This window comes from Dermochelys coriacea, chromosome 2 (genome assembly GCF_009764565.3).
Source record: "Dermochelys coriacea isolate rDerCor1 chromosome 2, rDerCor1.pri.v4, whole genome shotgun sequence".
NCBI lineage: Eukaryota > Metazoa > Chordata > Testudines > Dermochelyidae > Dermochelys > Dermochelys coriacea.
This window is the reverse complement of record NC_050069.1, coordinates 196193808-196218373: the sequence shown is the minus strand read 5'-3', so window position 1 is coordinate 196218373 and position 24566 is coordinate 196193808. Positions and strand designations below refer to the sequence as shown.

General features: G+C 43.8%; 1 protein-coding gene across 4 annotated transcripts in view; it reads left to right on the top strand.

The window, feature by feature from the left end:
* Nucleotides 1-24566, top strand: part of TGFBR2 (transforming growth factor beta receptor 2) — a 77652-nt gene that overhangs the window by 49445 nt on the left and 3641 nt on the right. For 2 of the 4 annotated variants that reach the window (XM_038391372.2, XM_038391374.2), the window contains 3 exons: nucleotides 7803-8593; nucleotides 12695-12836; nucleotides 22958-23085. In XM_038391372.2, coding sequence (XP_038247300.1) covers nucleotides 7803-8593; nucleotides 12695-12836; nucleotides 22958-23085 — 1061 coding nt within the window. The remainder of the gene's footprint in view (nucleotides 1-7802; nucleotides 8594-12694; nucleotides 12837-22957; nucleotides 23086-24566) is intronic. The other 2 variants (XM_038391373.2, XM_038391375.2) reach the window with 1 other exon arrangement.

Below are 24566 nucleotides of genomic sequence, written 5' to 3'. Positions count from 1 at the left end.
TGTTCCAGTGGCTCCCCTGGCTCCTACTGCCTCCCCCAGTTCCTCACCCTTCCACCCCCCTGGCCCTGCTGCCTCCCCGAGAGGCCCACCCTTCCGCCCCCCGCTAGTTCCCGTTGCTTTCCCCAGTCCCCCACCCATCCCCATGGCTCCTGGCCCCTGCTGCCTTCCCCAGACACCCTCCCCTGGCCACCCACATAATCCCCTCCCATTGGTCCTGCTGCCTCCCCCAGATGTCCACATAACCATCCTGGCCTCCCCACCCATCCCTATGGCTTCTGGTCCCTGCTACCTCCCCCAGGCCCCTGCTGCCTTCCCTAGTCCCTCATCCCATCCCCAGTGCCCTCAGGACCCCCTTCCCATTGCTCCGACTCCCCAAGCTCCCTTTGCTCCCCCCAGGCAGTGGCACTCAGGCAGGCTAGCCCAGACATGATAATGACATCATAAACTAAATATGAGTTGATAGTGTAACACTATTGCAAAAAAAGCAAATATCATTCTAGGATGTATTAGCAGGAGTGTTATAAGCAGGACACGCAGCAATTCTTCTCCTCTAGTCCATGCTGATTAGGCCTCAGCTGGAGTATTGTGTCCAGTTTTGGGTGCTAAATTTTTAGGAAATATGTGGACAAATTGGAGAAAGTCCTGAGAAGAGCAACAAAAATGATTAAAGGTCTACAAAACATGACCTATGAGGGAAGATTGAAAAAATTGGGTTTGTTTAATCTGGAGAAAAGACTGAGAGGGGACATAAGTTTTCAAGTATATAAAAGGTTGTTAAAAGGAGGAGGGAAAAAAAATTAGTCTCCTTAACCTTTGAAGATGGGACAAGAAGCAATGGGCTTGAATTGTAGCAAGCAAGGTTTAGGTTGGACATTAGGAAAAATGTCTTAACTGTCAGGGTAGGTAAGCATTGGAATAAATTGCTTGGGAGGTTGTGGAATCTCCATCAGTGGAGATTTCTAAGAGCAGGTTAGACAAACACCTGTCAGGGATGTTCTAGATAATACTTAATCGAGCCATGAGCGCGGAGGACTGGACTAAATGACCTCTCCAGATCCCTGCAGGTCCTCTGGTTCTATTATTCTACAATTTATCAGTTATATAATGAAATTTTGGACAGACAAGCATGTAGGCTAGCAAATAAACAAAAGGTTGAGAGCGAGTTTCCTCACACTTGGACAAGCCTAATAAGGGTCCAGATTCTAAGGTGCAATGCTTGGCAGTTTATGAAGGTGGATTTAAGTAACCATTTTGCCCTTCCTTCCAGTCCTGGGGCCATCTGACTACCAGTTAGTCACATTAACTTATGCTGGCTGCCAGACCCCCTGAAGGACCATTTCAATATCTGGGATTACCAGGCATAGGGATGACCTGGAAACACCACCTTTCCCTAGACTAAAAGAGATGCTATAATTCAATTGTAGATTATTGGTCTCAACAGCTTTCACTTAAGTAGTAGGGAAAAATAGTTCTCTCAATTGCAGGAATTACTGAGTGAAATCCTATGGACTTCTTCATAGTGGAAGTCAGACTACATGATCATAGTAGTCCCTCTGGCCTTAAATATCTCTGAATCTATGCCCCATGCCAATAGATGGTGAGGAGCACCCAAGTGGGGGAATGTTATAGGAGCCACTACAATAGCTCCAGACCACCTGTGCATATGGAATCCTCGAGGGACCAGTTAAAATGGATTAATGCTACTTTGTGTTGCTGGAGCAGTGCAAGACAGCTAGGGTAGGGCCAAGGACTTGGTCTATATTTTGCAAATGACCTCTTTTTGGAGGACATGCCTTTGAGAAATGGGCAAGTTCCATTTTCCAACAATAGTCAGTGGTCTTTAGATTGATTATTCTTGAGGTGTGACAGTCTGGAGTATTCCCTTGTCCCATTGCGTGGATTGGCATCACCATCAGAAAATAGGTGATCAGCTTCATAAATATCGGAAGCAGCTATCAGCGTTGAGCCAGTGCTGTCCCTGCTATTGTGAATCTCTTCTCTTGTCTACATTAAAGCAGAGATCCTAATGTTGTGGTATTACTTTGTCCCTTAGTAGTTAAGTGCTGATGGTGCACGATAAAAGACGCAACATTTGCCCCAGTGAAACAAATTAGGGTTTTTGAAGATTCTTGACTATTAACACAGGCTGCTGCAATTTTTCCATTTTTCCTGGCACCACAATGACATTTGCAACAGCCTGAAGTTTAAGGTAGTATCAAGAGCTGTGGTGATGGCTTATGCTTATCTTAACCACGTACAGGAAGATTCCTTTTAGGTAGCATTTTCTACAGGTATGTGAATAGGCTCTTTTGATGCTTGAGAAATAGTGATCGCACTGAAAATCCTAGGGCTGGGGGAAATTATTCAACTGGGGGAAATTATTTGAGAACACGTTAGTGAAATCTGAATGGTTGTTTTATCTAACCATTCTTGCACTCTTCCACAAACATTTGTGTGACTGGGTTTTATTCATACTCAGGGAAGAGGGGGCTTTTATTTGTGGGGTTTTGATTCACAGACAAGTATTCATAAGCAGATGGGCTTTTCAAATACGGTATGCGTGCTGGAAATTATTGCTAGCCACCATATACGTATGTACCCATAAACCACTGCAAATAGGATTTTCTACAATCCCCCAAATGGAGAAAAGCCAAGGTCTCCGTGACATCTACTAGAGACTTCTCCATTGCCAGTTTAACTTGTATAGATGGCAATACTGAGATACGGTGATGGATAGCAATACAAGCCCTTTAGGTAGGTAGCCTTTGACCCTAAGGAAGTTAGACGAAGCCAGGGAAGAAATCAAGCCACAGTCTTCACAACTAGAACTGTGTGGGTACTCAGTTATTTTCATGGATATGGTGAGAAATTTGGCAATATAGACAGCAAATAAACCTGACCTGCCTGCCTCCACCAAGGTGGAACCCATATTTTAACATCGAGGGTCCTCAGCCGTAGCCCAGCATAATCCTTTTTCCTGTTCAAAAGTGGATAGGAAAGGTTTAAAGTCTCCTAAAATGTCCTCTGCCTGCATATCTCTGGTTCTATGGAAATCATAGCATATTACTTAGGTGTCTCATCTCACAACTCAAATAGCAGAGTCCAAATAATGAATACTCACTATAAACAAGGGGAAAAAATGTAAGCCCAAATCTGTTCATCAAAACTATTTGATAATTACAAATAACAAAGTATTTGTAAAATCGTGGTCTGTTTGTGGCCAAATCCAAGGAATAAATCATTCCACTGAATAGTTCAGTTATCCCTACTGGGAGATTTCCCTAAATCTTTACATGGTAGGTTTTCTAAGAGCACAGAACACACAAGGGAATGGGCAACATGGAACTTCTGTTTACTGACAGTGGGATGGTAGTGTCTAAATGTACTTCTTCAATAAATTCCATAACAAATTCCAGTTTTCTCTGCAGTATGTTGTGAAGCAGAAGAACTCAATGTGCAATGAAGTCTCAGTATAGACACATGCTGCCAATATTTTTGTTGAGGGAATGAATTTCATAGTATTTGGTTCTATTGTCCCGGTGTTTGTTTTTCTTTATTCTTTCTTGGACCAGCTCATGGGCTAGAAGAACCCATTGCAAATACAAAAGGAGATTCTTGTCTTTTGATAAATGTACATGTTGTAATAATGCACTAGTGACTTTTGATAGGTGAGAATGTCAATATTAGACGGAAATAAGCTTCCTCTTACTTGAAACCCTATCAGACAATCCAGGATTGAGTTACTCAGTTTACACCTGATTGATAAACTTTTCAAACAGAGCCATGCTTAATATTCAGGTCTTCCAATACAGGAGAATTTGCTCTTCTTCTTAAAAGTCTTCTCATATTTCTGTCACTCACTGCCTTGTGAACAGCTGAGGATTCCTGTCTGCTTTATTACTAAATCTATATCCATGACATAGGATGGAATTTTGGTCAGATTTTGGGTTGCATGTTCCACTCATTCTAACTGTACACTGCTCCTTTTTTGCACATTGCAGGATGTCATTTTGAGAGGCTTTTCTATCAATCACACAGTGTGGAGAAAGTGGAGAAAAAGTAGCTAGCTCTTGCATAGTTAGTGGCATCTTTTTCTCAGAGCCTATGCTGGTTTTCTTTTTCATAATGATTTATTTACCATGGTATATGAAATCTGAGGTAGTTGCACTGCCAATGCAAGCCATTCATGGGTTATCTTCATCCCCTTGTATTGGATTCCCAGGGACTCTTGTAATCAGTGAGTGAGAAAACATCGTTCATATGAGCTCTATCAAAGAAAGAAATGAGATCAGAGAAGACATTTCTGTGCACCGAACCAGGCATAGAAATCCAATGGCATGCAATAAAACGAAGGCTGCCTTCTCAGTATATTCATAACAGGCGGTTTGATTGTGCAAGCTTCCCTTCTTACCAGAGTGCTCAGTTCTAGGGGACAGAGGACAAGGTGGATTGATTAAAATCAAGACTATTTAAATCACCAAGTGGAAAGCCCAAGTTTTCCATTTGTTCTTAATTTATTTTCTAAAGAAAAATGCAGTCTCACTGGTTGATATAACCATTAAAATATGTTGATTTCAACTAAATGGAGCCTTTATACTAGTTTTGGTATATCTTTTTGCTGCCTAAGAGGGTACACTATAACCATATACATTTGTTTAAGCAATTATATAGCTTAATATTTTGATTCTTATTGTACATTTTAGTATGTTAGAAAATAGCAAATAATATATTGCTTATTTACTAGATAATTAACTTTTTGCCTCTTGATTCATGTCAAGCTGCCAGAGGATGGTAACTGGAATTTAAACACACACCCAAACAATATATAAAATTTATTTTTAATAAACAAAACCTTAAATGTTTTGGAAATATAAACTTCTCTAGTCACTACGTTTCACATTTACAAACTAAATTATAAGAAGTTTAGGGTTTTAACATATTTTGTATTAAATTCAGATTGTATTGTAAACAGTGTAAAACTATTTGGGTAGCTCAGTCGTGTCACATCTGCTGAGACTGCTAAAAAGCTAATCAGTTAGCACCAGTTGTGTGATGTGATGTGGACTAGATCAGCTGAGGAATTTGGACTGAGTCCCCCACCACTCATTCCATGTAGGATGCTGTACAACCAGTTCATGGTAATGACATTTTGAAATACATTTTCAATACCAACCTCCATATGTGTGTCTAGAAATTCATAAACTGTTACTATGCAGCAACCAATACCTGAATGTGTATGTAAAAAAAAAAAAAAAATTGAACACCTATGTATGTGCAAGCATTAGAATTCACTCCTGCAACACACCTTTGTCCTAACGGGGTTTGTGAGTGCATGCGTGTATGTGTTGGTGTTAGACATTTTCAAGTGTGTGCACTGGTGTTTGCATCTGCAAGTGGGTGTTCATGCATGTGCAATTTTGTGCCTATGCAAGAGGAAGCCTGGCTGAAAAACCTATTTCAGGTAGTCACTACCAATAGTTAGGGCCCTACCAAATTCCTGGCCATGAAAAACACGTCATAGACCATGAAATCTGGTCTTCTGTGCGCTTTTATCCTATACTATACGGATTTCACAGGGGAGACCAGTGTTTCTCAAACTGGGGGTCCTGACCCAAAAGGGAGTTGCAAGCAGGAGGCCCCAAGGTTATTTTTAGGGGGGTTGTGGTATTGCCACCTTTACTTCTGTGCTGATTTCAGAGCTGAGCGGTTGGAGAGTGGTGGCTGTTGGCTAGGTGCCCAGCTTGAAGGCAGCATGCGCCAGCAACAGCACAGAAGTAAGGGTGGCAATACCATACCATCCAGTGTTCCCTCTAATTTTTTACATTCATGTGAGGAATGAATTTTGGTATGTGCACCAATATGGAGGTAATGTGTGGTGGGGGTGGGGCTGAGGGGATCAGGGTGCGGGAGGCTCAGGGCTAGGGCAGAGGGTTGGGGTGTGGGGGAAGAGGGCTCTGGCTGGGGATGCAGGCTCTGGGGTGGGGCTGGGGATGAGTGGTTTTGGGAGGGAGCTCAGGGCTAGGGCAGAGGATTGGGTGCAGCAGGTGAGGGCTCCAGCTAGGGGTGAAGGCTCTGGGGCGGAGCCTGGGATGAGGGGTTAGGGGTGTGGGAGGGGGCTTGGCTGGGGCAGAGGGTTGGAGTGTGAGGGGGTACGGGTTCTGGGGTGGGGCCTGGAATGAGGGATCTGGGGTGCAGGCTGCTCCCGGGGCTGCGGCAGGGAGAGAGAGAATTCCCCCTAGCCCTCTCTCACCTCAGCAGCTCGGGGCTGGATGAGAGGCGTCTCTCCCCAGCCACAGCAGCTCCTGCAGGGCTGGGGTTGGCCAACCCAGGGGAGGGGTACCTCTCCCCAGCAGCTCCGGTGGGCCTGGGCTGAGCCAGGAGAGGGGTGCCTCTCCCCACCTGTGCGGCCCTTGATAGCTTGCTGCGTGGCCACATGGCTGTGCAGCTTGCAGGGAACTTAGCATGCCACCCTTACTTCTGCACTGCTTTCAGAGTTGGGCGGCCAGACAGTGACGGCTGCTGATGAGGGCCCAGCTCTGCAGGCAGTAGTGCAGAAGTAAGGGTGGCCACACCATCCCATGCCATCTGTGCTGCTGCTGTCAGAGCCCAGCTCTGAAGGCAGAGCCACCAGCAGCAGCAGCACAGAGGGCATGGTATGGTATTGCCACCCTTACTTCTGCACTACTGCCTGCAGAGCTGGGCCCTCATCAGCAGCTGTCACTATCTGGCCATCCAGCTCTGCAGGCAGCAGTGTGGAAGTAAGAGTGACATGATATGGTATCACCACCCTTACTTCTGTGCTGCTGCTGACGGGACACTGCTTTCAGATCTGGGCTCTCGGCCAACAGCCACCGCTCTCCAGTAGCCCAGCTCCGAAGGCAGTGCTGCTGCCAGCACCAGCGCAGAAGTATGGGTAGCAGAACCGCACACCCCCTACAATAACGTGATCCCCCCCCCTTCAACTCCTCTTTGGGTCAGGACCACTACAATTACAATACCGTTCAATTTCAGATTTAAGTAGTTGAAATCATGACATTTACAATTTTTTAAATCCCATGACCGTGAAATTGACCAAAATGGACCATGAATTTGGTAGGGCCCTACCAATAGCTATTGGATGTGAACTGGCAACCTTTCGGAGACAGGTGCTGAAATCGGTCATTGATCGAGTCTGTCCACTTTTAAAAAAAGAAAAGAAATATTTTAAAGTCATTACTTGCTAAGTGGATAGATTTATTAAGAATAAGCTTCCAGTGTGCTAGATGGTGCCAAAAGGTAAAGGGTGAGATTCTACCTCATTGACCTCAATGGGAGTTTTACCATTTACTTCAACAGGGCCAGGATTCATCCAAAATGCATAAGAAAAATGACTTCTTAAAAAACAGATCTGTTAATGACTATATTTTCTTTGTGCCAGTCCAAAATACGGTGGTTCGTAAAACAAATGAGCCCTGTTTACAAATAAACAGTGCAGGAGGTTATGCATCATACTCTGTAGACAAATAAAATGGTAGGTCCCTCATAAACTTGCCCCAGAAACCATAATGATTGTTTATTTTAACTGGAGCTGGTTGATAGTTCTTGATGTTTGGAATTTCAACTAAACTTTGAATTTGGAAATTTTAAATTAAAAAATGGGGGGAAATTGATGAAACTTTGTGAAATTCCTCACACCTGTCCTCTTTTAAAAACAAAAACACTCACATTTCTAATTTTAGTATGTTTAAACTGCACTTTACCAGGTGCCATACCTATTATTTCCTAGTATGTAAATCTGAACCAGGATTTTCTTTTCCTTCCAGCAGATTCCCCAGACACAGATGACACTGTTACAGTGATGCTTAAAAGTCTCATCCCATTACTCGTGATCACCATTGCTGTGAACATTATCTTTTACGGCTACCGTATTCATAGGAGAAGGAAGCTCAACAAGGCATGGGAGAAGAATGTAAAACCCAGGAAACATAAGGACTGCAGTGATGCTTGTGCCATTATGATAGATGACGACCGCTCAGACATCAGCTCCACCTGTGCCAACAACATCAACCACAACACCGAACTGCTGCCCATCGAGCTAGACACCCTCGTGGGCAAAGGCAGATTTGCTGAAGTGTACAAGGCCAAGCTGAAGCAAAACACATCTGAGCAGTTTGAAACCGTGGCTGTCAAGATCTTCCCCTATGAAGAGTATGCTTCCTGGAAGACAGAGAAAGACATTTTTTCAGATATAAACCTCAAGCACGAGAACATCCTCCAGTTCCTGACAGCAGAAGAGCGTAAGACAGAGCTAGGGAAACAATACTGGTTGATCACCGCCTTCCATGCTAGAGGAAACTTGCAGGAATATCTCACACGGCACATCATCAGCTGGGAAGACCTATGGAAGCTAGGTGGGTCTTTGGCCCGAGGGATTGCCCACCTGCATAGTGACCACACTCCTTGTGGTCGACCCAAAACGCCCATTGTGCACAGAGACCTAAAGAGCTCCAATATCCTAGTGAAAAATGATCTAACCTGCTGCCTCTGTGACTTTGGGTTATCTCTGAGGCTTGATCCTACTCTGTCTGTGGACGATCTGGCTAACAGTGGGCAGGTGAGTTAAAATGTTAAAGAGTAGCTTATATTGTGTGTGTTAGTGTGTCAGTCTGAGTCACTTCCTGGGACTGGAGGAAAAATTACTGCTATGATAGCTATTAAATAATTATTAGAAATACATGACAGCACTCATAAATAAAGAGGCTCAAATCTGGACATAAGGGAAGTAGTGTGAGTAATGCCATATGGCAGTTTTGTTATGATCAAGTACTCTATGCATATACAGTACAATCATCCTATGTGAACTTACACTGAAGTGCATATGGGTTACTTGGCTACTGTTTGGGCTGCTGCAAAAAATATTAGGAAGGTGCGTTTTAAATTCTTGAAATCTTGTGCCACAATTCCTGATTCTGATCTTAAAATAGTTTTGTGTGGTGAAACTCCATAAACTTCAGTGAAGTTACTTATGATTTACACCAGTGTAAATAAGATCAGAACCTGTCCCAGAGATCAATCGATAGCTATAACTTTAAAACACGGTTGAGAAACCTTTTTAGGATTATGGTACTTTCTCCAAATGCAGGCAAATATGAAATTGCCCAAGTGCTATAATTCCACAGTTATGTATGACTGTGTAATATGGATAACACTTACTTACTTCACATGGGTTGGTGGAGGATTACTTAATGTTTGTAGAGTATTTTGAAGGTGAGGTTATATAAGTGTTTTTGTAAATATCCGTTGTTATCGTGAATTTTCCTTCATTGTAAATGGACTCTGTGAGATTTCAACAGTTTATGCTCCACAGGTTGTATGCTTGGGCAAAGGAAAAGTGTACTCATTCACACTATAATTTACTTTGTAGGGACCATTTCTTTCTTGGCTAGAGAGTATTCAGAGTCAATCAGCATAGCTCCATATGAGTCAAGGGAGTTTGGGTGCTTTACACCAGCTGAGGATCTGGCCCTTAAAGTCAATATATAACAGCCCTAATCCTATTTATATCAATGGGCATTTAAGCATTTTCTTCAGTAGGATTGGGATTATTATTCAAAGCTGGGAGGAGTGATCTCAAAACAAAAAAGTCTACGTATAGAATCAAATTCCACTCCTTTTTATAGTAGAGCAAAACTAGAGTAAGCCTACTGAATTCAGTGGTGTTGTATCATCTTTGCACTGGCATAATTGACAGCAGAATTTACCCAATAGGGCCACATTTGGAAGTGATGCGTAATGTGGTGTAACTCAGAGCCCCTTACACTTGTGTCCCTTAGACCTACTTAACCTCCACTCTGCCTATGTGTAAAGGACTCTGAGTTGGTGTCATTCACACACTGAGAAGAGATAAAAAGAGAAGGTATAAGATACCATAAAGTAGATACACCCTACTTCTTCCTGCTCCTTGACATAGACTCCCTTACACCGCAATAAAGTGGATATTAAAGTGGTTTACTAATAACACTTGATTCTGAGCCTTCCTCTGATGTTAATGTCAGCACCACCTTAGAAGTTCTGCATAGGAAAGAATTGAAAAGCAAAGCAGTTTTCACAAAAGAAAGTTGTATTCATTATATGTCAATGTATGGGAAGTGTAAGGGAATGTCAGTGAAAGTAAGATAATGTGTATGTAAGGACACTACTCCACTGGACACATCACCTCTGAATTTAATCCATAGACTCAGAACTTTCCTACCAGAAAGTCCAATTTTTAAAGGTTTGTGATAGAATTGGCCAAAATTTTCCATTCAGGAAAAGTTTTTTGTTTCTTTCTAAACTGCTTGTAGAAAATATTTCCCATTTTCTGACCAGCTCTGGGATGTAATGTTTGAGGCGAAGTGTACTTTGCAAAGTCATTGTAAGTGTGGTGAACCTACAGCAGACTTAATTCTCATCTAACCAGCCACCAGCTGTATAGCATGGATTTAGCTATTATTGAATATATATAATACAAATGACCTTAGAAACCATCTTTATCCTCTGTAGTCTTTATATTCAGTTTTCAGTCCACCTATTATCTGTAGGCAATATTTGGAGACAAAAGAGGTTTACTGTCAACACTTGATTCTGAGCCTTCCTCTGGTGTTAATGTCAGCACCATCTTAGAAGTTCTGTACAGGAAAGAATTGAAAAGAAAAGCAGTTTTCACCAAAGAAAGGTGTATTCATTATATGCAAGGCTAAGATTTTGTCATGGATATTTTTAGTCACGGGCAGGTCACAGGTAGTAAACAAAAATTCACAGAAGCCGTGACCTGTCTGTGACTTTTGCCACTGCAGCTCCATGGTTTCCCTTGCCACCGTAGTGGCTTGGAGCTGTGGGGTTCCCCCTCTGCCCAGGGCAGCTGGAAGCTACAGAGTGACCATATTTCCCAAAGAGAAAATGGGATACCCCCGGCTGCTCACCCGAAGTGTCCCCCTGCCATGCATCGCTGAAACCCCGAGGAGGGTCCTCTCAGGAGTCTGTCACTTGTCGCTGGAACCCTGCCAGGGCCCCGGTAGCTGCCAGCTCCAGAGTCCCACAGCCCCTGGGGCTGACACAGAGAATGTCATGGAGGTCTCTTTAAGTCAGGGATTCTGTAATTTCTATGACCTCCATGACATAAACTAGCCTTAATTATATGTCAACGTATGGGCAGGCATACTCCCTTTCAAAGGAGGGAGAGTTTTAGTGAGCAGATTGGTTAACAACCATTGCCTTCACTTCTGCTTTCTCTGCCAACATGCTTTCCTTGTGTTCTTTAACAAACATTACTGACATATAGGATTTTGGAAATAGATTGAGTTTATTATTTGTATTCCAGTAGCTCTCATGGTGCACTAGGTGCTCCACAGACATAGAAAGACTGTCCCTGACTCAGATTGTTTAGAACTGAAATTTAGACAAAGGACAGTAAACAGTGGGGTTGGAGAGTGGAGGATAAATGTTAAACAGTAAGGAAATGTGGTTGGTTTTATGTGAATTAAGGTTTTTTATTTCATCTACATGTTAGGTGGTACAGTTAAGTTATAGGGCCTGATTCTCCACTGCCATGCATCCTTGTAGTCATCTGCAGTTCTGATAAGTGGGTGTGAAGTGCTGCCAGATCAGAATGGCACAGAACAGTGGTATAAATGGCTACACACATTGACGGGCAACAGAGAATTAAGTCCGCAGTGTGCAGGGTAATGCCCTCCAATATTACAGTCTAATTTTATATTAAATCAGTGTTTGAAATAATGTTGAGCAGCCCCACTGCATAGGTTTCAAGATTGGTTGTGTCATGTAAAACTGTCACCACCTCTGAACTGTACAGTTATAGCTGTATGTCAGTCTTCAAATAGCTAATTTAGGTCCCAATCCTGCACACTTACCTGCATGCTTAAGTATGTGAGTAGTCCCACTGGAGATTGTCTTTACAAGATCAGGGCCTTAATGTGTTAGGGGCTTTTCAGGGTAGATTTTAGATATCAAGTCAATAGAGAATTTGTAATTTGCAAGTAACTCTTGAGATATCTAAGAATTACCTCCAAAGTCCTCCCCTCTGATAAAAGCTATAATCAATATTTTGCCATCTGCATACCATGGTCACAATCCAAGCAATGCCAAAGATGAAGAAATCTGAAAATTGTTAGACACATATAAAATTTATGATATGGGGTTTTCAAACAAAGCCTCAGCTTCTGTTTTTGATTCAGATACCTGATTCTACATTAAATATTTGCATATCTTTTATACTTTGCTTTTTAAACTGTGCCATCATCAGCAAAGGGAACAGCTAGTGTCATAACATGCAGTGAGAATGAACATAATATATTTCATATTCATTTGAAACCCATAGAAAGGCACTGGATGTATGGAAAAAATGTTAACTCTTGAGTAGTCGGGCTTACCTCTGTAAACATCCAAAGAGCAAAAAGGAAAAGTCATTGGTGAAATCTCACAATGAAAACCACTATGGTATTTTTTTAGAACCTTAGATCACTCATTCACAGGGATGCAAGAAGATTGGTGGTCTATGTAGTGCCAAATTCTCTGAGCAACAAAGAACTCGGTCCGTATTCCTTACTAAAAATCAAATAATGTAGCTGTGGTTGAAGTGGAAGCAAAACTGCAATAGAATGGAAAACGTGAACTACAATTTCCATGCTTGAGCTATTCCTTTTATACCTGGCTACAGGTTGGCACAGCGAGATACATGGCCCCTGAAGTCCTGGAATCCAGGATGAATTTGGACAACATCGAATCCTTCAAGCAAACGGATGTGTATTCTATGGCTTTGGTCCTGTGGGAAATGACGTCTCGTTGTAATGGTGTTGGAGGTACGTGCGATGGGGTTTTATTATTAAAGGAATGATTTGGCTCGATATGCTTGAATGACCGTTACAATTTTTATCTCTTTAATTGTTGTAGAATTATCCAGCAGCCCCTGGGCATTGTATGTCTCTTTAATAGTTTTTCTTCTGAGCTTATTCTATATACAATACAGTCTGAAGCAATAGGTCTGTAAACTGCCCCCCCTCACCTCCCTGGAGTGTTCACTCTGAACCCTATTTATGACTGATTATTTTAGCAGAAACATCCCTGGGTAAATCCCTAAATCCTAATCTTTCTCCCATACCTTAAATGGGTGCCAAAAGCTCAGCTGCACTCCTGACAACTTCTATAATACAGTAACACATTGTAAGTATAAAAAACAAAGGGATATTGAAGATGTAGGGACAGAGTAAAATAAACTGAATGTAACATCAAAATAAATATCACAAGGAATGTCTACTGTGTTACTCATTTTCAGATGTAGTTCATTAAAACTAAATCTCCATTTCTGATATACCTAAAGCTTCCCCAAAATTTTCAGTATGAAGCTATGTATGGCATAGAAACCAGGAGACTGGCCACAGAATTTATATGCAATGTGCTATGACATACACAGGGCCTTGGCTTTGTCTCCCATCTGGTCTAGGTTACAAGTAAAATGTGCTGGTGTCATCATAATACATAGCATGATGGAACGTTTGTGTCCATCCTAAAGCTTCCGCCCAGTTTGGTACTTGCACAGCAGGACTGAGTAACAGAGGTGTTGCAGATAAGTTTGACAGATATTATGGCAAATGTGCATTAGGAAGAAATTTTGTCACTTCTTCCAAAACTATGGGGTCTCCTTGTCCAGCAGAACCAGAGCGGTAGTATTTCAAGGGACTGCATGGAGAGGGGACAACCTAGCAAGGTGCAGAGTTTCACAATGTGGGGATTCCTGCACAGCAATGTGCAGATGAATGAATGGGAGGAAGACATGATCAGGCTGCAGATCTGCTGCTTCATGGGTCCTCTTGTCCGTGAAGACTTCTCTACTATTGAGCTGGAACGGTCTCTTCACAGCTGCATCATGGTTGGAGGCAGGGGTGAAAGTAAGTCAAGTGACTTACCGGTACTCTGGAGCCAGCTCTGGCCCCCGGAAGGGGCGGGGTTGAGGGGGTCAGAGGGAGCCCCAGCCCACCCTGTCAGGTAAGTGCCCCGTCCCCACCAGGGTAGCAGCAGCCTGGGGCTCCAGGAGCTATTTAAAGGGCCCGGGCAGAGGCAACTGGAGCCCTGGCCCTTTAAATAGCCCCTGGAGCCCCCGCTACCCCAGGGCTCCGGGGGCTATTTAAAGGGCCCGTGGCTCCCCTGCTTCTACCACCCCAGTCCTTTAAATAGCCCCCGGAGCCCTGGAGTAGCGGCTGCGGGGCTCCAGTGGCTATTTAAAGGGCCCGGGTGGTAGAAGCAGAGGAGCCCCAGGCCCTTTAAATTGCCCCCTGGGGAACCCGGGCTGCCCCAGTACAGTGCACCAGCTCTTGCTGGTACGCCATACCGGGGCATACCGGCTTACTTTCACCTCTGGTTGGAGGTCGGAAGAGCATTCCTCCACTCTAGCCTCTCTATGTATCTGCTGAGCAGTCAGTTCTGCAATGTGGCTTGGGCTCTGGGTAATGGATTCACCCCTGGAACAACTATGTGAGGAAACCTGCAAAGCAAATATGCAATGGCTCAAAGCATTAAAAAAAAACCTCCAAAAACTATTCCAATATTTCAAGGAAGTATCGCTTGACAAACATTTTGTGGTTCCATAATTTAACCTCAAGCTTGCATCTTTAAAGACAAGCCCATCCTAATTTAACTCTCTTGTGGTGCTGTGCATTTATAAATAGAGGCCATTTATTGATGCCACTCGCCCTTTTTAATTTGTATTTCATAAACGATGGTGAAATTTAAAAGCAGAAAAACAGGATCTTTGCTCTGTCTCTTGAATACTGTCTGTTTCTTGCATTTAGCAACTCTCTGTTTATATATATATATATATATATATATATATATATATATATATATATGGGAGCTGTTTGGTCAGGAATCTTTCATCCTTTTGCTGATGCCTGAGGTCCTTTCCTGTTGATATTAGCTGAGTACAGTGGAGTGGTGCTTGTGGTGAAAGCAAGCCTCACTGAAGCTCTGCTCACAAGGCAGCTGCTTAAAAGAGGATATGAGTATAGTTTCATAAGGAAGAAAAATCATCTGCTTGTCAGCTAGAAGAGAGTGACCCATTATAACCTTTAGAATAAGCACATAAACTTTTCCTTTTCCTAACATTTCTTATCTGGCCCAACATCCCTGCTCTTTCGTGCTGGATCTTAACCCCACTTCCTGGTTTTCTTTTTTTCATCCTACCCCTCAATCACTGCTTGTCTCCAAAAACAGACTTCTTGAACTTGTTTATTTCCTGATTTCAGTCATTTTCCCAGGAAGTGTAATTCTACAGCATGATGGTATGACATAAAGATTTTACTGTTCTCAATCTGGGGTGACCTTTTAGTCACAAGGGATAGAGCCAAGCCTTAAGCTTTTGTCCTACTCCTTGAAGTATAACTCCCAGAACTTGGGCCCAGAGCCACAAAGGGATTTAAACATTGGGACACTGAGTGTTGCAAGCCCTTTCAGGCAACTAGAAAACTGGCACCACACTGTGATCCACAAAGCCTGAGTTAGGTGCCTAGGGTCCCTATCCAACACATGAGGAGAGAGAGGTGCCTAAGAATGGGATCCACAACAACCAGTGCACGCTAGGTGGGGAGCCACCTAAGCTAGCCAATAGGAGATGCCAAAGAGATGGGGAATACCTCTCTTGGAGTCAGATGGCTTAGGCACCTAAATTGTTTCTTGTAACAGGAGTTAGGAACCTGCCTTATGCCACAGGTGGCAACAGTAGCTGGTGGTGGTGCCGCCAACCTTATTACTTCTAGTCAAGTGGCTAGAGTGTTTGCCTAGGATGTGGGAGACCCAGGTTCAATTCCCTGCTCTGCCTAAAGGGGAGAAAGCATTTGAACAGAGCAGGGTCTCCTGCCTCTCAGGAGAATGCTCTAACCACTAGGCTATGGCATAGCCTGCAGAGGACCCCCTCAGTCTCTCCTGTTGAAGCTGTTCCACTGTGGATAAATAACGAAAGACTCATTGGAGCAGGGGGACTGGACCCAGGCCCTAACCACTGAACTGTAGAGTCATTCTTGCTTTTCCTCTCTGGCCCAATGACTTTAATGACCAGCCACCCTGGGTCCCAGCAAAGATATCTGGCCTCAGGGAGGGGCAGAAGCATATATGCCAGTCGCTGAGATGGGGTGAGGGGACTGGACAGGTCACCTGCACCTAGGCAGGAGGTTGTCCGCATACACTGCACCAGCCGCCAAGGGGGCTGGGACATGGGGCACTGGACACCAGCCTAGGACTGGCAGTAGAACCTACTTGGATACCCCATCCCAGCCTGGAGCTGGCTTCCTCCCCAACTCGCTCCCCCTCCTATCCCTCTGCGCCCCGGGTCCCTCTTCACAGAGAGCAGTAGCATAGTCACTGGGTTTTCTCATGTGTCTCTAAAAGATCATCTCTTGCCTCAGACACCCTGGCACCCAGATTACCTGACAGCGTTCATGATTATCATTCCCCCATCTCTCTCGCTGATACCTTCTGCCACCATCACAAGTAGTTCCTTTCCTACCGGCACGACTTCTTTGGTGCATGAGGAATACATTCTTCCTCTCTTGTTGGATTGTGTATCCCATATATGAGAAAGTACCCCTAATTTTGACCTTGGTAGGTTGATGTGACTGATGCTGGTGCATATAGTTGGGATGTCCAGGGGAGCCTTTGGAATTTAGAGATCCAAAATAGTTCTCTCTCTCCAGCAAAGACATGATTACAGTGTCAGTAATCCTGTCCCTATGGAAAGTGTGTGGGAGTTTCAAAAGCAGGAGGAATCAATGTAAGGTCCCAACAGTTATGCTAACAACTTGCTGGGGAAGCAGGTGAGTCTAATAGTTATTGTATCTTGACCCGATGAATGGCAGTTTCTTTATCAAAGGGAACTCTGTATTTCTCTGGAGAATGTTTTTGTGGGTGTGGCGGATTGCGTAGCGTGGGAGGTGTTGTATGGCAGGGCCTTTCACTGCAGAGGCTTTGTCAAACACAGTCTCTTTAGGATGTGAATCCTTTCTAGGCAGCCTTTGTTTGTTTTTTAAAAATCCAGCAGTTGCATCTGTACTGGGAAGCTGCAGCAGCATCTCACTGTAAAGAGTGGTGCAGGTGTGTCTCAGCTTTATGCAAAGGCCCTGCTGTTCAGTGTTATTGTTTTGTTGTGTTAAATATGGAGAAGCACAAGGGGGAGTGGGGGAAGGCAGAGATGTAGATAACGTTTGTCTGATTTTTCACTGGAGTATAACTTAGAGGGCATATTTAGAAACCCAGCAACACTGCTTTTGGAAGAACCAACTACCCCACTTCACCGTTAACTTGGTATTTCAATCAGCACGACAGCTGGGCACCAGATGCTGCATGTTGCAAAAAATATAATTTTCCTCCCAAAGTCTTGCCTTTGGTGTGAGAGCGGCAAGTGCAGTTTCTCTGCCAGCCTTCTAGAAAGAAATTGAAAACATCTGTGTTTAGGAATGGAGCTGCCATCAGTTGGGGGGGGGGGTGCTCAGGTGCAACTCTTCTCAAACACAATATGGGGAAGTGGGGAGGAGAGAGACACCCCAGCGCATGGCTGACATTGCTTGGGGTACTCAGGAAATATTACATTGCCTGGGGAGGAGGTTGACTCCGGAGCAGCACCACAACTTTGGTTGAAACAGAGGGATTTTGGGACCAAGGGATTTGGAATGTGGGAGAGGGCTGCAGGTTGGGGTTGGGGTTGGGGTGTGGGAGGGAGTACGGGCTCTAGGCTGGAGGTGCAGGCTCTGGACTGGGGCCAGGGATGAGGGGTTTGGGGTGCAGGAGGTAGGTCCTGGCTGGGGCATTTGGGCTGAAGGATTTGGCATGCAGGAGGGGGCTGCGGGTTGAGGCAGGGGGTTGGGGTGCAGGAGGGGGTGAGGGCTTTGGGGTGGGGCTGGCAATGAGGAGTTTGGAGTGCAGGAGGGGGCTCCGGGTTTGGGGGGGGGCTCAGGGCTGGGGTAAAGGGTTGGAGTGTGCGCTTACCTCGGGTAGCTCCTGGTCAGCAATGCAGCAGGGCTAAGATATAACTGTATACATCTGGGAACAAAGCATGCAGGCCATGCTTACAGGATGGCATTCTTTTCTGAGAAGCAGTGATTCTGAAAAAGATTTGCAGGTCAGGTTGGATTATCATGAGCTCCCAGTGTGATGCTGTGGCCAAAAGTGCTAATGCAATCCTCTGTATTTGGCACTGGTGTGATCACTGCTGGAATATTGTGTCCAGTTCTGGTGCCTACAATTCAAGATGGATGTTGATAAATTGGAGAGGGCTCAGAGAAGACTTTTAGAAAACTTGCCTTATAGGGATAGACTCAAGGAGCTCAAGCTGTTTAGCTTAACAAAGGGAAGCGGGTTCTTATAATGTTGGTTATGAGAACAGGCATCTTACCTAAATTTCCCCCTTTAAAAAAAAAAAAGTCTGTTCAACCTTTTGATTTGGGTATACTAGAGAAGTAATTTCAGTCTGGGGAAATATTAGAAGAATGTAGATCAGCTTTTTCCCTCACCAGGCTAGCCAGCATCTGTGAGAAGGCAGTGTTGTCTAGTGGATAGAGCACTGAAATCTGACTCAGAAGATCTGGGTTCTATTCCCAGCTCTACCTGGCCAGCTGGATGACTCTGACTCGCTGTGCCTCGGTTTCCACAGCTGGAAAATGGGGGTAATGATGCTGACCTCCTTTCTAAAGTGCTTTGAGATCTACTGATGAAGATCTACCTGTAAGAGCTGGGCATTTTTATTTAAGTGTTAAAGAAAAAACACAGTGATTAATAACAGAACACTGGAATGACAGTTAAATAAACAGGGCCCATTTATCCCAGTGTGCAGCGGGGAGGGTCCCCACACCCAATCTCACCCTGTAGTCCCAGTGGGCCTCATCCCAAACCCACTGAGACCAATGGGAGTCTTTCATTAACTCCAGTGGACTTTCTGATCAGGCAAAATGCGAGGGAATCCACTTCCTCCACTGCATCATCTTCCATGCCCCAGACTCCTGAGGTCTGCACAGAGGGACAGACAACGAGCAGGGTGATGGACATATACATATTCAAACAAGCTTTTAGGAATACCTGACACAGTTTCACTATGAGAGAGACAAGGTGGGTGACGTAATATCTTCTATTGGACCAACTTCTGTTGGTGGAAGGGACAAGCTTTTACAGATTCATAGAGTGGAAGGCCAGAAGGGACCATTGTGATCATGTAGTCTGACGACCTCTAAAACACAGGGCATAGAACTTCCCCAAAATAATGCCTAGAGCCGATCTTTTAGAAAAACATCCAGTCTTGATTTAAACATGGAGAATCCACCATGACCACTGGTAAATTATTCCAATGGTTCATTACTCTATTATAGGTTTTCATCTTATTTCTAGTCTGAATTTGTCTAGCTTCAATTTCCAGCCATTCGATTGAATTATATCTTTCTCTCCTAGATTGAAGAGCCGATTATTAAATTTTTGTACCCCATGTTGGTACTTATAGACTGAAATCAAGTCACCTCTTAACCTCTTTGTTAAGCTCAATAGATAGACTCTATCACTATACGGCATGTTTTCTAATTCTTTAATCATTCTCTTGGCTCTTCTCTGAACCTTCTCCAATTTATCAACATCCTTCTAGAATTGTGAGCAGCAGAACTGGATGCAGTATTCCAGCAATAGTCACACCAGTGCCAAACAAATAACCTCTCTGCTCCTATTTGAGATTCCCCTGTTAGCTCTTTTGATCACAGACTTACATGGGAGTTCATGGTCAGCTGATGATCCACCATGCCCCCCATATCTTTTTAAGAGTGTCTGTTTTCTTAAATAGATGGAGTCCCCCATTCTGTACATATGGCCTACATTCTTTGTGACCTGTCCCCTTCATTATTTACCATTCCCCAATTTGCGTCACCTGCAAACTTTATCAGAGACAATATTATGTTTTCTTGTAGATCATTGATAAAAATGTTAAATAGCATAAGGCCAAGAACCAGTCCCTGCAAGACCCCACTGGAACACACCCACTCAATGACAATTTCCCATTTTGAGACCTATCAATTGGACATTTTGTAATCCATTTAATGTCTGCCATGTTAATTTTATATTGCTCTAGTTTTTAATCAAAAGTTTTAATCAAAAAGTTTAATCAAAAAGTTTTTCTTGTGTATCCAGCACATTTAAGGTAGTTTTATTTTAACAAAGTTAAAATGTTTTTGTATATTTAATTGAATCTGAATTTCCATTCGCATAGAGCTTAACTTGAATCATAAGTAAAAATTCTTGATCACCTGCTGAGAAATGCATCATTCGCCATTTTCTAACAAATAAAAATTAAGAGTATCCAGCATTGAACCATGAGCCTCCATGTCTGTGTAGCTCAAAAGCTTGTCCCTTCCACCAACAGAAGTTGACCCAATAAAAGATATTACATCACCTACCTTGTTTCTCTCATATCTTGGGACCAACATGGCTACAGCAACTCTGCAAACAACTGTGTCATTATATCCCCCATAACAGTGGATGGTGCTGGTATCTCTTAATGAGGCTGCCTTTTTATTGATACTTTCCAGCAGGAAATGGTTTCATCCTCCTACTCTCCCTCCCTCCCTCCCCTGCCGGCCTTCATCTGTTCTATCTTCCTATCATGTCCTGACTGACTAGGACTGTAAGCGCCTTGGGAAAGGGACTGTCTTCTCTATTGTTTGTACATATTGCAATAGGGCCGTGATCCTTTGACCAGGGTGCATAGGCACTGCCATTTTCAAATGATAAATAGTAGTAACAGGAGTCAGGGAACACCAATCCCATTAGAATTCATGACAAAACGGAACACTGTCCAAGGTATTGCATGGTTCTGATATTGATTTTAATTAATTTGCTTATTAATGGTTAAAGCTTGCAACAACTTTGAAACTGAATGTCTCTGCTTTTTCATTGTGCAGGCATTGCATTGTACTCATGGGCATCAGACTGTCAAGATGGCAGTTTCCATTTGGTTTTAAGGGCTACATTCTGCTAGCCATACTCCTGTTGAGCAGTCTTACTCTGCTGGTGGAACTATCTGTGGAACAAGGTACTGATCAGCAGGAGCAAGACTGGAAGACTCTGGCCCTTAATTGAGTGCTTGTTTAATTATATTCAAGACTTAAAGACAGTGACGTACTCCTAAGAATTTAGGAACTGCCATGCTGGATCAGACCGGTGGTCCAATTGATCTAGTATTCAAACAGTGGACAGTACCGGACACTTCAGAGAAAGGTGCAAGAACCCCACCCCACCATAAGCATATGTAGGATAACCTGCCCCCATATTAGATCTCATCTTGATCTCCAGTATTTAGAGATTGGCTTAAGCTCTGAAGTATGAGCTTTAATATTCCTTCCATAAATTGTCATTATCAGTAAGTGTTGTAACCCTGGATATTTTTGGTATCCATATAAATATCCAATTCCTCTTTGAATGTTGCTAAATTCCTGGCCTCAACAACAGCCTGTGATAATGAGTTCCACAGACTACTTATGCATTGTATAAAAAGTATTTCCTTTATCCAGTGAATTTGCCACCCTTCAGTTTCATTGAATGTCTCCTTATTCTTCTGTTCTCCCTGTCTCATAACACAAGTTCATGTTCTACTTCTCTATTGTACCATTCATTATATGAAGCACTTTTTATCATGTCCCCTCTTATTCGTCTCCTTTCTAATGTAAACGTTTCCAATGGTTCAATCTCTCTTCATACAAGAATTTCCCCAGGCCCTGGATCATTCTTGTCTTGTCTTTCTCTGAACAATTTTAAATTTTGAAATAGCCTGCAAGATGTGCTGCACAGTATTCCGGCTGAGGCAGTACCATTGATTTATCCTATAGCATTATTATAATGCCCTTATTCTTCATCCCATTTCTTCTTGTGCATCTTCTAGGTATCGAAATGCAGTCAATAGAATATCTTGTCGATTACATTTCAGTTTTTCTTATATATGTCACATTTTCAAAGTGCCCTCAATTAATTCCTGGAATGACACAATAGGCAATAGAACAGGCCAACCTCATAAATCTTTATCCAGTACCAGTATGTCATTAGGCATGTCCCTGGGAGTAAATTCTCCATCTGTTTCTAAAGAATCCACAGAGTTTTTTTACATTGTTTCAGCATTTACTGTAATATTGCCGCTCCCAGAGATTTCTTGAATTTTCTCCAAAGGTCCCATAGGGCTTAGTCCTTCTCTCTCTCTCTCACACACACACACACACACACACACACAAACTAGAGTGGAAGGACTCTGGCCCACTACATAGTTCCAATAGATCAGAATCTATCTTCCCCCTCCCCCGCTCCCTTTTTAAATTAATATTTTGGAGAGAGGAAAAAAAAGTACACTCCGTTTTCCCAGTGATCATTTCTCTGTAGTGACCAGGGCCGCCTGTACTCCACCTTTCAGCACTGCTTCTTGCCTTAATAAGATTCACCTTTGAATTTCTCAAGCAACTGTTATCCTTTAGAGACCAGTCACATTCATAGGTAAACCCTAGACAGATTTCAGTTGGATGCCCACCCTCAAAGTGTTTTCCCTGGATTTGCAAACTAGGTCAGCCCAAAGGGGCCAGTCCTGCAGTTTCTGTTCAGGCAAAGCTCTTCCCTGAATGTGGACTCCTAGATCAGACTCCCAAATTGTTGAGAGTCACTATGATGTGATGATTGCTGTTAATGTGAGTAATTACTGGGGCATAATGCAAATGAGGCATAGAATGAGCCTGCCAGGAAAAAGAAAAAAAAATAGACTTACATTTTAGAAAAAGCCACAGGTGTGGCTTTATTTGAAGCTGGTCAGCTGGTACACCATGGGCTGTGGCAGTTAAGCAGTTGATCCTACTTCTGTAAAGGGCTCTTGCCACCAATATAACAGGCAAACCCATCTGAGTCTCTTTGTGTTTACTTATTCCCTTGGCAGAAGTGAAAGACTACGAGCCCCCATTTGGTTCTAAAGTACGAGAGCACCCTTGTGTAGAAAGCATGAAGGACAATGTCTTGCGAGATAGAGGGCGTCCAGAGATCCCTAGCTCCTGGCTCAACCATCAGGTAAGAACATGCCATGCAAGAGACTGTAGCATTCAGCCACTGCCCTGAGTAGGGATGATTCAGTCCAGACACAGTCCCTCATCCAGTGCCCTGGTGTCCAGAGGGCTGAACAGGCTGCACCAGCTGTTAAGAAAAGGGTGAGAGTTTCTTAATTGGCTGGCGGTGCTCGTGCCCCTGCCCATCCACATCCTTAGTAAATCACACACCCCATTGTTCAGCACTGGGTTTCCTCTTCCAACCCCACCCCATTAGTGCAGGGCAGTGAAGTTCTACTGCACCCGTGGCTTCAGAAGACACAGTCTCTACCCTAAATGATCCACATTAACTAGAAACCAAACCCAAATCAATCAGCCAAATCTCAGTGGAATATATTGCTCCATAAAGCACTCCCAGTTCAGGCTCTGATGGATCAAAGGGGAGAAAATTCCATATGCAGCTCCCTTCAGCTGAGAAATAACTGCTGTCAGACTCCGAATTTTTCTCTAGGGACCATCAGCAAGAGCACGCCAGCTGATCTGATGGGTTAAGGCAACAGAGGAGGGACAGTCTCTCAGCTCGTTCAGGGTTTGCAATGGAAGCATTAACAATCCTCTTCAGTTGTGAGCTCTGCACCTCTGTGTTGGCCTTACCCAGTCCTGAAGAATATGGTTTCGTCTCACATGTAGTTAGTCACAGCCCTCTCATCTCAGTCAAAACCTCAGTAGGGACTTGCCACAGTCTGGACTACACAGGTGTGAATTGTGGAGCGCTCTGACTGCCTTGTATAGACCCTGCTGGCTCAGACTCAGAGGTGCCTAGTGTGTGTTAATGTGGTCCTGTTTGAAACCAGACTATGTCAATGCAAACTAGGTACCTTGTAGTTTGAGCCAGTGGAATCTACACAGTGCAGTAAGAGTGCCCTGTACAGTTCACACCCCGGGAGACGGGACTGTGTGACTGTGCAGACAAGTCCTGAGTGAAACTGTCTGAAAACCAGGCAAGGCTGTGTATTTCTCAATGCCTGCTCTGGCTGGTACCACAAAAGCAGTCTTGAGCCTGTTGATCACATCAGTGAAATAAACTGACAGCTGCTCACAGAAGAACACAGTCGCCAGTCACTAACGAAGTAGGGCCAAATAAATGAGGGCAGGAACCAGCCTGATTGTCTCAGGGAAACACTCCAGTTCTGCTGCCAGCACTAGAGCTACAGATGCCCCATAAGCCTTAGAGCAATTGCTAGAGAACCCTCAGGACACTTTGCCCCTTATCTGGCAACAGGCGAGTGCTTCTCTCTAGTTGCTGCCCTGTGGAATCAGGTGGCAGGATAATTGCTGCTCCCTAGCTATACCATTATGGATAGATTGCGGCCTGCCGGTGCTTATCCAACAGGCCCCCTAGAACTGCAAACTGGGAAGAGCACAGTCTCTGTACTTGCAGGGGCTCTGCACAATCTGGCCATAAATGAGGTTTAATCAAAAGGATAATTTAAGGAAATTGACAGC